The sequence below is a fragment of the Megascapheus bottae genome, chromosome 1 (assembly GCF_031878675.1).
Source record: "Megascapheus bottae isolate mThoBot1 chromosome 1, mThoBot2.hap1, whole genome shotgun sequence".
NCBI classification, from domain to species: domain Eukaryota; kingdom Metazoa; phylum Chordata; class Mammalia; order Rodentia; family Geomyidae; genus Megascapheus; species Megascapheus bottae.
The window spans coordinates 97,693,167-97,704,621 of record NC_143509.1 but is presented as its reverse complement, the minus strand read 5'-3'; the positions used below and the strand labels follow the sequence as shown (position 1 = coordinate 97,704,621).

General features: G+C 59.3%; 1 protein-coding gene across 2 annotated transcripts; it reads right to left on the bottom strand.

Annotated features, from left to right (window-relative positions):
- Positions 1-869: 869 nt before the first annotated feature.
- Olig2 (oligodendrocyte transcription factor 2) lies at positions 870-7,322 on the bottom strand. 2 transcript variants are annotated; one of them, XM_090333673.1, is made up of 2 exons: positions 7,309-7,322; positions 870-3,215 (listed from the first exon to the last, which is right to left on the bottom strand). In XM_090333673.1, exon 2 carries the CDS (start codon positions 3,188-3,190, stop codon positions 2,198-2,200), a length of 993 nt encoding a protein of 330 aa, XP_090189799.1. In that variant the 5' UTR covers positions 3,191-3,215; positions 7,309-7,322; the 3' UTR covers positions 870-2,197. The 2 variants fall into 2 exon arrangements, with proteins under 2 accessions (XP_090189799.1, XP_090189795.1); XM_090333669.1 differs by lacking the exon at positions 7,309-7,322 and adding an exon at positions 4,197-4,368 and having other exon boundaries at positions 870-3,238.
- Positions 7,323-11,455: the final 4,133 nt, after the last annotated feature.

Genomic DNA, 11,455 nt, shown 5'->3' with positions numbered 1-11,455 from the left:
GGTTCCTGGGGCCTTCCGGTGGCCATGAAGGGGGCTGTTGTCTAGGAGGCGGCCCGCCAGAGGACTCATCTACTGCGAGCACCGGGCTGACTTTTCAGGGGGTGTGTATTTTGGGTCCTGTCTTCTGGTGCAGAAATGTGGCAGGATAAGTCCTCAGAACACTGAAGCTTAAAAAAATAAATTAATAAAAGTCCAGAATCTGTCTTAATAGTACAGCCTAGCTCAGTGGCTGCTTGACAAGAATCGACTTAAAAGACTGCATCTGGCCGGAGGGCCCCACTTAACTCCTTGCTACCCCCCCCCCCAGTGGCCCCCAGTATTGCCCAGATTTGAGTTCAGGCCTGGGTGGGCACCAGGAGGGAACGGGAATGTGGAGGAAAGCTCTCCTGCGGGGACCTGAAGGTCTAGGCAGTGGAAGATTGGGGGGGGGGGTCAAGCATTGTCTGGTTCAAAGCTGAAGCGCAGAACCCACCAAACAGAGTGCAGCAGGAGTGGGCATTGGCCACCATCCTTCAGGAAAGTCCAGGTGGAATAGAACCACTGCTGAGGTGTGGGTGCTCCCACCTGCAGGCCCAAGGGTCCTCAGCCTGAAAAAGAAAGGGAATTCTGATCTCTTGGGGGACCGGGGAGGATGCATAGGTGATAAACACCGAGGATGGCTCAGTGGTGTTTTAAAGAGGACGGCAGGGCACCTAGGGAGGAGTGGTGATGGAGGACAGATAGCCTTTATCGTCTTCTAGGAGGAAGCTAGCAAAATGATCTCCAAATCCGATCCCCAGGAATCGCATCCACCATCCCCTCTCCTGGGCTGGCTACCCTCTCTGTGCCTTCTCGCACTCATCTGAGAAAAAGCATCTGGTACTGTACTTTACATTTTATTTTCAATTCCAACACTCGATCCTTTATTTCGTTCTTACAACCAAACAAGTAATAAATATTATTTAGCACTTTTTTTTCTTTTTACAAAAATAAAACAAGATGATACACACTCTGCCGGGAGCCCCTCCGCCCCCGCTATCAGAGGAAGTGGCTACGACGCTACCCCTTGGGCGGTGCCAGGCAGTTCGCGAAGAGGCAGGGAGCACGTGGAGGGTTTTCACCTTCTGTGTTAACCGTGGCAGCAGGAAGCCATACAGAGAGGAAAAGCCCGCCTAGCTTCGCTGAGCCTCCGGTGAGGCTGGCAGCCACCCGCTGGAACGGCTGGGCACTCAGCCGGTCTCTGATGTTCTAGTTCCATAGCCGGGAAGTTCCACGGCCAACGAAATCCCTCACACGACTCGCAGCAACTTCCTAACTGGCGAGCCCTGGTGTACCCCCAAACGTCTCTTCCCAATGGAGTAAGAAACAAAATCACCTGTGCTCCGAGACGGAAACCAACAGGAGGAGGGCTAGATTCTATTTTAAAATAATACCTAAAACCAAACCAGCATCCGGCCTGTAGCGCGGGCAGTTTGGGGGTGATTCCGTTCCACAAGTGGCTCTGCTCTGTGCGCCTGCAAAACTCCTGGCGTTGATCAAAGGACAGCCACGGATTGATGAGAACCCCCCCGCCCCTCCAATCACCAGGGGGGACCGGGAACAACAGCCACAGTTCTGAGAACGGGGCGACACGACGCGGCCCTCGGGTCCTCAGTGCTTCTGGTCGCTGCGCCAGCTTCAACTCGCGCCCTGTCGTCCCTGTCCCCGGGCCCGGCGACGACCCTGGAGATGGAGACCCTGGAGATGGAGGCCCAGAGGTCTGCGGTCCCCAGACTCTCCCACGGGCCAGGAAATGGAGGAGGAGGAAGAGGAGGAGGAGAAGGAGGGATCTGTCCTAGATGTCCCTGTCCCCCGCTCCCTGCCCCGCACACGACGCGCTGTGGGGGCCCAGAGTCTGACGCCGGGAGAACCGGTTTTGTCTCGCGGGGCGAGGGGAGTCGAGGGAAGCAGGCTCGGGACGTCTCCAGCGTCATCTCCAGCGTCTCCCCGACCGACGACGACGCACTTTGTAGCCAGCGGGCTAAGCCAAGCCCCGGAGCCATGGCGCACCTCCCTCCGCGCAGCCAGGCGCTCCGCCACCTCGCTTCCCAGTTGCTGGGGTCCCCGTCCTCCCCTCCCCTCCCCAGCCCCCAACCCACGTGGCGCCTGCGCGCTGGCGCCAGCCTGTCCTCGGGAGGGGGGGGTCTAGCTCGCCAGTCCGCGCCCGTGCCGGCCCCGCTCACTTGGCGTCGGAGGTGAGGCGCGGCAGGCTGCCCGCGCCCATGGCCGACACGTGGTGGTGCGGCGGCGGCACCTGGCACATGCTGCAGGGGCACGGCATGCCGCCCCAGTGCTGGAAGCCGCCGCTGCCGCCGCCACCGCCGCCGCCGCCCCCGGCGCCCAGCGGGGCGGCCGCCGCGGCCGACGGGGACTTGAGCAGGCCGTGCGGAGGCCGGATGGAGCCGACCGAGGAGAGGCCGGAGCCGGGCAGCGACGCGCTGGACACGGCGGCGGCGGCGGCAGCGGCGGCGGCCGCGGCGGCGGCGGGCGGGAGGATCGGGTGGTGGACCGCCGGGTGGTGCGCGGCGTGCGCGGCGGCCGCGGGGTGCGCGGTGGCGGTGGGCAGCGGCGCCGAGTGGGCCAGGCCGCCGCAGGCCGAGGGGTGGAAGCCGGCGTGGTGGCCGCCGTAGATCTCGCTCACCAGCCGCTTCATCTCCTCCAGCGAGTTGGTGAGCATGAGGATGTAGTTGCGCGCCAGCAGCAGCGTGGCGATCTTGGAGAGCTTGCGCACCGACGGGCCGTGCGCGTACGGCATGACCTCGCGCAGCCCGTCCATGGCGATGTTCAGGTCGTGCATGCGCTTGCGCTCGCGGCTGTTAATCTTCAGCCGCAGCTGCTGCAGCTCGGGCTCGGTCATCTGCTTCTTGTCTTTCTTGGTGGACGAAGCGGCCGCCGCCGCCGTGGTCGACGACGACGTGCCGGACGAGGAGGACTTGAAGCCGCCGCCGCCGCCGCCGCCGCCCAGCTTGTCCCCGGCGTGCGCGCCCGCCGCTCCCACGGCCCCGCGCAGCTCGGCGCTCAGCTCCGGCGGGCCGTCGCTCGGCGTGGACGAGGACACCGTGCCCCCCGAGAAGCCGCCGCCGCCGCTGCCTTTGCTCCGGGCGGGCAGAAAAAGGTCATCGGGTTCTGGGGACGATGGGCGACTGGACACCAGGCTGGCGTCCGAGTCCATGGCACCGGGGGACACTCACCGCCTTCTCAGGGCTCCTCCTCGTTAAGTCTCCAAGGGGTCCAGGGAAGGAGAAGGGAGACAAGAGAGAGGGGCGAGGGACAGAGCCACGAGAGAAAGAGAAGGGGGGCGAGCCACAGAGACAGAGGATAGAGACAGAAAAACAGACGCACAGAAAGCGTGGACAGAAAGGACAGACACACAGAAAGACAGATGCGCAGAGAGAAAGACGGGAGGAGGGAGGGAGAGAGGGAGGAGAGAGAGAGAATTGCAATCGTAAACGAACCAGAAAAGCTGGCCCCGCTTTTCCGCAGGACAGGGCCGGTCACCCGAGGCGGGTCGCCCGTGGCCGGTCGCCCGTGGCGGGTCGCCGATCGTCCCCTCGCTGCGGCCCCGGCCTCCCCTGCGGCGGCAGGCAGTGTCACCCGCGGCGCGCGCGTGGCTCTCCGCCCGCTCCCATCCACAGGTCGCTCTACCTGCCGCGCGCCCAGTCAGGGGTTTTCTGAGGTTTTATTCGTTGCGGATCGGGGGGCGCCCGAGTCTCCCGCGGAGGAATAAACGGGGTACAAGCGAAGCCTGTTCTTTGGGGAGCAAGGAGCGCTAACGAAAGAGCTATGTATTTGGTTCTTCCAGCGCATCCCCTTCATCTGCACTGACACCACCGAGCAAACACGCGCCACACACGCACTGAGCACCGCTCGGAGTCGGTGGACCGGGAGCCGGGGGACCCGGAGCCGGGGGACCCGGAGCCCGTGCGCTCGGCGCGCAGCGGCGCGGGCCGCGGGGGAACTCGGCCGCCGGCGGCCCTGGGCGCTGGGGTTTGTGTTCGCCACGGAGTTGGGGCTCTGGGCGAAGGGGCTGCGGCGTCGGGGATGGGCCGCCGCAGGGCAGCGACGCCGCAGGGTCGAAGGCAGCCCTTGGGGAGGGATCCCAGCCTCTCCGTCGGGCCCTCGCGGAGTCGGGGGCGTCAGTCGTTGCGCCCTGGGCTGGGGCAGGTGGGGACACTTACTGTGAATCTGATTCGAGGACGCGTTCCGCGGAGCCGCCGGGGAAGCCTGGCTTGCAGCGGCGGGGTCGCGTGGGTCTAGAACGCGCATCCAAGCATCCGCACCTTTGGGTGGGGGTGGCGCCGGGCCCGGCCGGTTTTTATAGCCGGGTAGCGGCCGCGGAGCGGCGGCTCGGCCGGGGCGGGGGCGGGGAACAATGTGCTGGTGGCGGAGGTGCCGCCGCCGCTCCAATGAGCTGGGCGCGCCCGCCGCGCTGGGGAGCTGATGTCATCCGGGCGAAGTGCGCTCAATGAAACCCGCCGGCCCGGCACACGCCTCCTCTCCCCGCGCAGCCAATGGGCGCCCGCGACGGCGAGGTTCGGGAGGAGACTGGCCGAGCAACCTGGGGAGGGAGAAGGAGGGGAGGGAGGGCCAGGAAGAGCCGGGGACCCCGGGAGAGGGGCCAGTACACTTCTACCAAAAAATACGCCGTCATCGGAGAGAGACCAGGGGGACAGACGGGAACTTGGTGGACAAACTAACCGATGCCAAAGGCAGCTGGATCTTCTGGATGTGGGCAGACAACCCTCAGGACCGGATGTGAAGAATGCTCTGGCACAAAGCCGCCCCCGCCGTCTTCCCGCCCGCGGCGGCCGCCTTACGCGGCGGTGGCGCCCCCAGGTGGGGCCTGGCCGGGCGAGGGAGGGCGGGCGGGCGGGGGCGAGGGGTTTTCCAAGCAATCGCCACGCTTCGGAAAGTTGGAGACGGGGCAGCGCACGGACGAGTTATTTACGTCCACTGCACCGTAGCCAACCACACGGAGCGGGGCCGGACGCTCCCCGGAGCCAACGACTCCCCCGGGTTCACGAGGGCGGCCGGGCGTGCTCCGACCGTCTTCACCGAGGTGTCCGCGCCCAAGGGGGGCGACCGCCCAGGTTTGCCAAGTGACATCTCGGGCCTGGCTTAGGCCAACGACCGTTTGCCCCCTCTTCTCTGTGGAAGCCCGGCTCTCCAGCCGTGCTGATCAGGGGAGAGTCAACACCACGTGGGGAAGGGCTGAGGTGGCCCACAGATACCAGTGTGGTCACCATTTTATAGAAAAGCCCAGACGCGGCCCAGCTAAACCTTTAGAGCACAACCCCGCGGTGCGCACACGGAGGGGGGGCGTGCACACACACACACACACACGCACACATACGCGCGGCCCTCGGCCTGGGGGGAAGGTTGATAGTTTTCGTTGCTTAGGGGCTTTTCCCTGCACACCCCGTTTCTTCAAGCAATCACACACGTGGCGATCCGTCTCCGCGCAGCGAAATCACAAGGCGCGGAGGGAAACGGAGCCCACGGCCCCTGATTCCCAGCTAAGTCTTCCTCTGGGTCGGGCTTCTGCCCCGCCTCGTGCCTTCTGGAGCATTATCTTCCACCCCGCGTGGTTCCCAGCTGGCTCTGCAGCCATCCGTTAAATATGTATTTAAAACACGACAAACTGAAGCGTGGTGTGAAGTCGCCCAACGGCTACCGTTCCATTAGCTGAGTCTGTCACACCCAGACGGCCGGTGGCTGGGAGAGGGGTGGAGGGGGCTCGGGAACTGTTGGGGCATTTGGGGATCTCTCCCTGGGGCCTCTCGTGCCGGCTGGAGGAAAGGCGCGTGGCGGGTGCCGGGCCAGCTGGGCGCCGCCCGCCGGGTAGCCTACCATCTCCCGCGCGCACAGTGGGGTGTGCGCTTCGGGGACGCTATCGAGCCACGCGCGCCCCGCACCCGGGGCCCGGATCCCTGCATTCGTTGGCGGCGCGACGTCGTGCGTTGGCCTGGCCTTCGTGATACGTTCTCCCCAGTGGCGCTGCAAGTTGACTGGGCCCACCTAACGGGGATGGATCTGGACGGCTCGGTCCCCGGAGGACCGCCGGGGCCCCTGCCCCTCTCCGCCGCCCCAGCGGCGCTGCAGTCACCGGGATGGGTCGGTGCTGCGTCTGCGGTCGTCTGTGCCCACGTTAGGGCCTGGCCCGGCCCTTCACCCGCGGCTCCGCCCCACCCCAGAGCGGCTGGGTCTCCCGCGCTCCGTGAGCCCCGGGGCAGAGCGGGCGCAAGACAGCCTTTCGTGGTGTCTCCCGTTCCCGTTCCCTCCCATCCACAGTCAGAAACGGGGACGCGTCCGCCCCGTGGTCCTGAGGGCCAGCCCGCACTAGGTCGTCCGGTGCTCGGGGTTCGCGTCCTAGCCGAGCCCGGACGCTGCGGTTCCCACGGGCGCGCAGCAGTCCCTGGCGGCGAACCCGGCGCTCACCCGCCCAGGCCGGCCGGCCGGCTCCGTCCCCGCCCTACTCCCGGGGCTCCGGGTGGCCCTGGCGATCTGTAGCCGTCCGCCTCCTCCCTCCAAACGGAAGACGGGATTTCCCTTCATCTCTGCGTTTCCCGGCTGCCTGGCGGCCCAGGGAGAGCCAGGGCCAGGGCGGCGGGGCGGGCGCCCGGGGCCGGGGACGCAGCCCTCCCGCCGCTTCCCGGGCTGCCGGGGCCTCCGCGCCGCGCCCGCCTTTCCTTCCCCGGCTCCGGCTGGCATTCAGGCGGCTGCCCGGCTGGTTGACGGGGACAGCGATCCCCGCGCGCCCCCACCCACCGGGCTGGCCGTGGAGGCCGGGCTCCAGGCCACGGAAAGGGGAAACTCCAAAACAACCGTGTCGGCCGTCGCTCCTGTCCGGTCAGACCCCACACGTGGCTTGACGCTGTAAACGAATGGCGTTTAATTGTCACACACCCAGCTCCTGGGGCCATCACATCTCAGATCCTAGTGCCAGAACAGGGCCTGACACATGACAGGTGTCGGGCGGATGGGAACCAGGACCTGTAATAGACATATCAGTATAAAGATGAGTAGTGTAAATGGTCGGTATGGACCCAGAGGTGTGTGATCTGGATGGCCGGGGTGGGCTGGAATCCAGTGACAGGGATTGGTGATTTCCATCCCTCCACAACTCTGACCAACATGTACCAGGTGCTGGAGGGGGTGCTAGCATGCACAAATGCATGCGCTGCTACTAGGGCTTGAACTTGGGGAATGGGAGCTGCCCATGAGCTTTTTCCGTTAAGGCTAGCTTGAATGACAGCTCTACTTCCAGCTTTCTGTTGGTTAATTGAAAGCAAGCGTCTCAAGGATTTCCTTCTTGGGCTGGTTTCTAATGTTGATCCTCAGATCTTAGCCTCCTGAGTAATTAAGTTTACAGACATAAGCCACCAGTGCTAGGCAGTGAGTCTTGCTAGATTCCCATTTCACAGATAAGAGGCTCGGAGAGGCTTAAATGTTTGCCCCAGTTCACGAGAGCTGTGGAGGCGGGACGGATCCACCAATGGGCTCCACAGGGAGAGGAAGAAAGTGGGCAATGGGGTTAGAGACTTGGAGCTCTCCACAGCTCTGGTTCTAGATCATGGGTTTCTAGAATTGTTCCATTGCAAGATTCCTGAGCACTGGAAGAGCAAGTACTGCCCTCCCTTCTCAGCTTCTCTGGTCTAGCAATTCTGTCTCTGTCTTGCCTGAGTTAGGCTTGGGTACTAGGATGTGGGAGGCCCGGAAGTTCCTGTAGTTTGAGGGGGGGCAGGGGGGCTCTTGGAAGGTCAGGAAAGCAAAAAACACCACACATACCCAAACTAACTCCTCAGTCAAGCTCTCTGTATGGGTCACCTCTCCACTTCCATGGGTCAGGAAACAGGCACCTGTCTTCAAAGGTCACTGCCACTGAGGTTAACCCCCACCCTTGTAAGGAAGGTCATTAGAATGGGCCTGAGCAGGGATGGGAATGAACCCTTTGTTTTATTTTATTAGTTAATTAATGCACAGGAATTAGGGCTTTAACACAGGGTCTGGATACTGTCCTTTAGGGTTTTTTTTTTTCACTCAAAACTAGTGCTCTACCACTTGAGCCACACACACATCCACTTCTGGTTTTTTTGGGGGGGGGCATTGATGGTTAAAAATAAGGGTGTTACATACTTTCTTGCTCAGGCAGCTTTCAAACCAGGATCCTCAGATCTCAGCTTTCTGAGCTAGGATTGTAGGTATGAGCCACTGGCATCCAGCACGAGTTTTTATTTTTACCTACTCCAACCAGATCTTTGGGGTTCAGAAGCAGCTGTGTCAATGCATTTTACAGATGAAGATACAATGGGCATGGGGGGCGGGTCCAGCCTCTAGCCCAAGTCCCTGGGGCTTCCACAATTTTGTCCAACATCTCTATTCACCATCTCTTCCCCACTCTTGCATCCAGGGATTACTAGGTCCACACTATTGTGTTGACGTGTTGACTAATCCTGTGCCTCCTCCTAGAGTGGGGAACCACCCCCTGATGTTTTGGAATTTATTGAGAGGGTGAGAGTGGGGTGAACAGGAGGGAGACCAGCCCAGCCAGTAGTCTTGGAGGTCCTAAGTGGGGTATGCAGTCTACGATAAGGTGGACGGGACTACTGCAGACTATACAGGAAGTTAGGCGCCTCTGAGGGTAAGAGAGACTCATTCAGGTACAAACAAGGGACAACTCTCTGTCCCATGTTTTGGAGACCAGACAAGCTCTGACGGCTGGGGGTGGAGCCTGGAGGATCCTTTCACTTCTGCATATAAAGGGGTGATTGGCCAGGTGATTGGCATCTGATGATTGGCCCTGCTGGCTGTGAGGGGGTGGGAGGGGGTAAAGTGGGGGAGCTGAGATTATATTTAGAGACCCCAAGGGTCTCTAAAGTGGGCAGGGACGGGGAAGGGAAAGGACAGGAAGAGGGAGAGAAGGAATGTGATGTTTCTTCATGATCCTCTTCAAGTCTCAGCTCTCTGGTCATCTCACCTGACCTGGCCTTTGGGTTCCATGCCTCCTCCCCTCCATTCTGGATATAGGGTTACCAAAGGGCCCTGCTCCTTCATGTTCCCCCACAGGCTTCCCCATCTTCAGTGGGGAAAACTCACTCCTACTCCCCAGCCCCTGCAGCACCCAAATTTTCCTCATCCTGTGAAGGTACAGGTTCTCCCCACTCTGCTGTAGGGAGTTCAGGTCCGTCTTTGTCTGGAGCTTCTTAAGGTCCTGAATCTCTGCATCCTGGGATTTAGGGTGGGATGGACCCTCCCCCCACAAACGGTTCAGTAAGTCCAAGTAAGGGCGGGCAGTAAATCCATTTCTTACAGAATTGTGTCAGATTATCCAGACAGGGGTGAATGTAGCGTGGCGGCCCTCATCCTTCCCCTTAACTTAGTTTCAAGATGCCTAATGAGGCCAAAGCCATCTGGGAGTGGGGCTACAACAGCTCCTCCCTCAGCAGAGGATGGCCAGATGGCAATACATAGTGACTGTCCTCTTCAGGAGGGCCCCCAATGCATCCCTCCCCACCCCCGGGGCCTGTCTCATCTGGTCCTTGGATGGACTCAGAGTTGGGCACAGGCCCTTACCCCCGGATTGCTTCTGGTTGCTCCAGCCCACTGGTGAAAGGGAGAGGCACAGCGTGAGTGCAGCCACAGGACCTGGGGATTCCAGTGAAGTTCTCCCACTGCAGTCATGCACAGCAGGCCAGGAACCTGACATCTCTTTTCTGCTCAGGGTCCACAGCCTGCAACTTCCACTGGACAGGGATGGGATAGGGTGGAGGGGGTGCAGCTGGCAGCTATCTAGCAGAGCCTACATGCTGCCTGAGTCCTGAGTTTGGATTAGGATGTGGGAAAGACAGGAGGCTAGGCATCTGGAGAAGTATTTATGTCTTAAGCAAATAATGCAGCGGGTGTTTCTTGAATTCCCTTCATGTGCCATGAACTCTCCGAGATTTCCAGGTTCCCACAGGTAATGAAACACACGGTATCTCAGCTCTCCATTGTTGTATTACAAGTCATTGTGATCGTAATTGTCAGTGCAATTTCTTTGGGTTCTGTCAGCAGCCCGGCAAGGTGGGGGTCATTGTCCCTCGTGTCATAGGACTGTGTGGCAAATACCACTGTGCATTCCTCCAGAACTGTTCTACGTATACCATTCTTCACTATTCTAGTCCTATACTTTCTATACAGGAATAGAACTTTTGGTGGTATGGATGACCACCAGACTAAGAACTACATTTCCCAGCCTCCTTTGTGTGATTAACTTCATAGGAGCCAAACTGGGGGCAGAATCCTAAGGATTCCATCAGCTCTTTAAGGTACAGAGTTTGATGGATGGAGAATCAGCCTCATTGACTGAGATGGACACCCAGGAAGGATGCATTAGGGTTTGGGACACGCTGGGTTGGAGGTATATGGGGACCCTCAGTAGGTGACCAATGTCCCATTAGCATTATCCAGAGGTTGGAGCCAGAGGACCAAAGGGAGGCAGGAGGGCACATCAGGGTGTGTGGAATTCACTCAGCAAGTCAGGGGGGTTGTCCTGGCACATGGCCTCTGGTAGAAGACAAATGCCCAGGTGGACACTTATGCTTGTCTGTGCCCATAATCCACATCACAGCTGTTCATATTTGTTAGGTTGGTTCCAAAATATTGTCCACTGCCCCTAATTTCTCTCCTAGCCCATTGTTTAAAAATTCCCCAGATAGGAACAAACTGACTATTCCACTAATGCTAAATTGGTCAAATTAGAGGGAAGGCTGTGTCTTTAACCCACCCCTGTGATTATTTGGTGCATATGGTGCTTGGCATGCTGGCTTCTAGACTCCACCATATGTCAGGTAAGTGAGGAGCGGCTGGCCAAGCAATGGCGGCTGTGCCTTTGGCGAAACATGCTCATGGCTCTTTGTGTCCCCTTGGGTCTTTTTTCTTTAAAAAGTAAGTTTTGTTGAACTTGGAAAATAGATTGTAAGGAATATCAGAAATGTTTAGAAGCCAGGCTCAGGTATACTCCTAGCTGTACCCCTTAGCTACTCAGGAAGCTGACATTTCAAGAACAGCGTTCAAAGCTAGCCTGAGCAGGAAAGTCTGGGAGGCTTATTTTTTGGTTAACCATCAAAAAGCTGAAAGTGGAAGTATGGCTGAAGTGAAAGAGTGCCAACCTTGAGAGAAAAACCTGGTAGATCCTGAGTTCAAGCCTTAGTACTAGCAGAAAGGAAAGGAGGAAGGAATGGAAGGGAGAGAGGGAAGGAAAAGTAAGGGAAGAAGGAAGATAAAAATGTTGAGAAATGGACATAGAAATGCCTTTTAAGGACATTATCATTATTATTATTAAGATATTATTGTACTGATGATTATAACTAGCATATATTTCAGTTATGTTTCTTCTAGGAAATGTAGTTTTCCACTAATACTTACAATTCTTATTGAATACAGGAAGCAACATTTG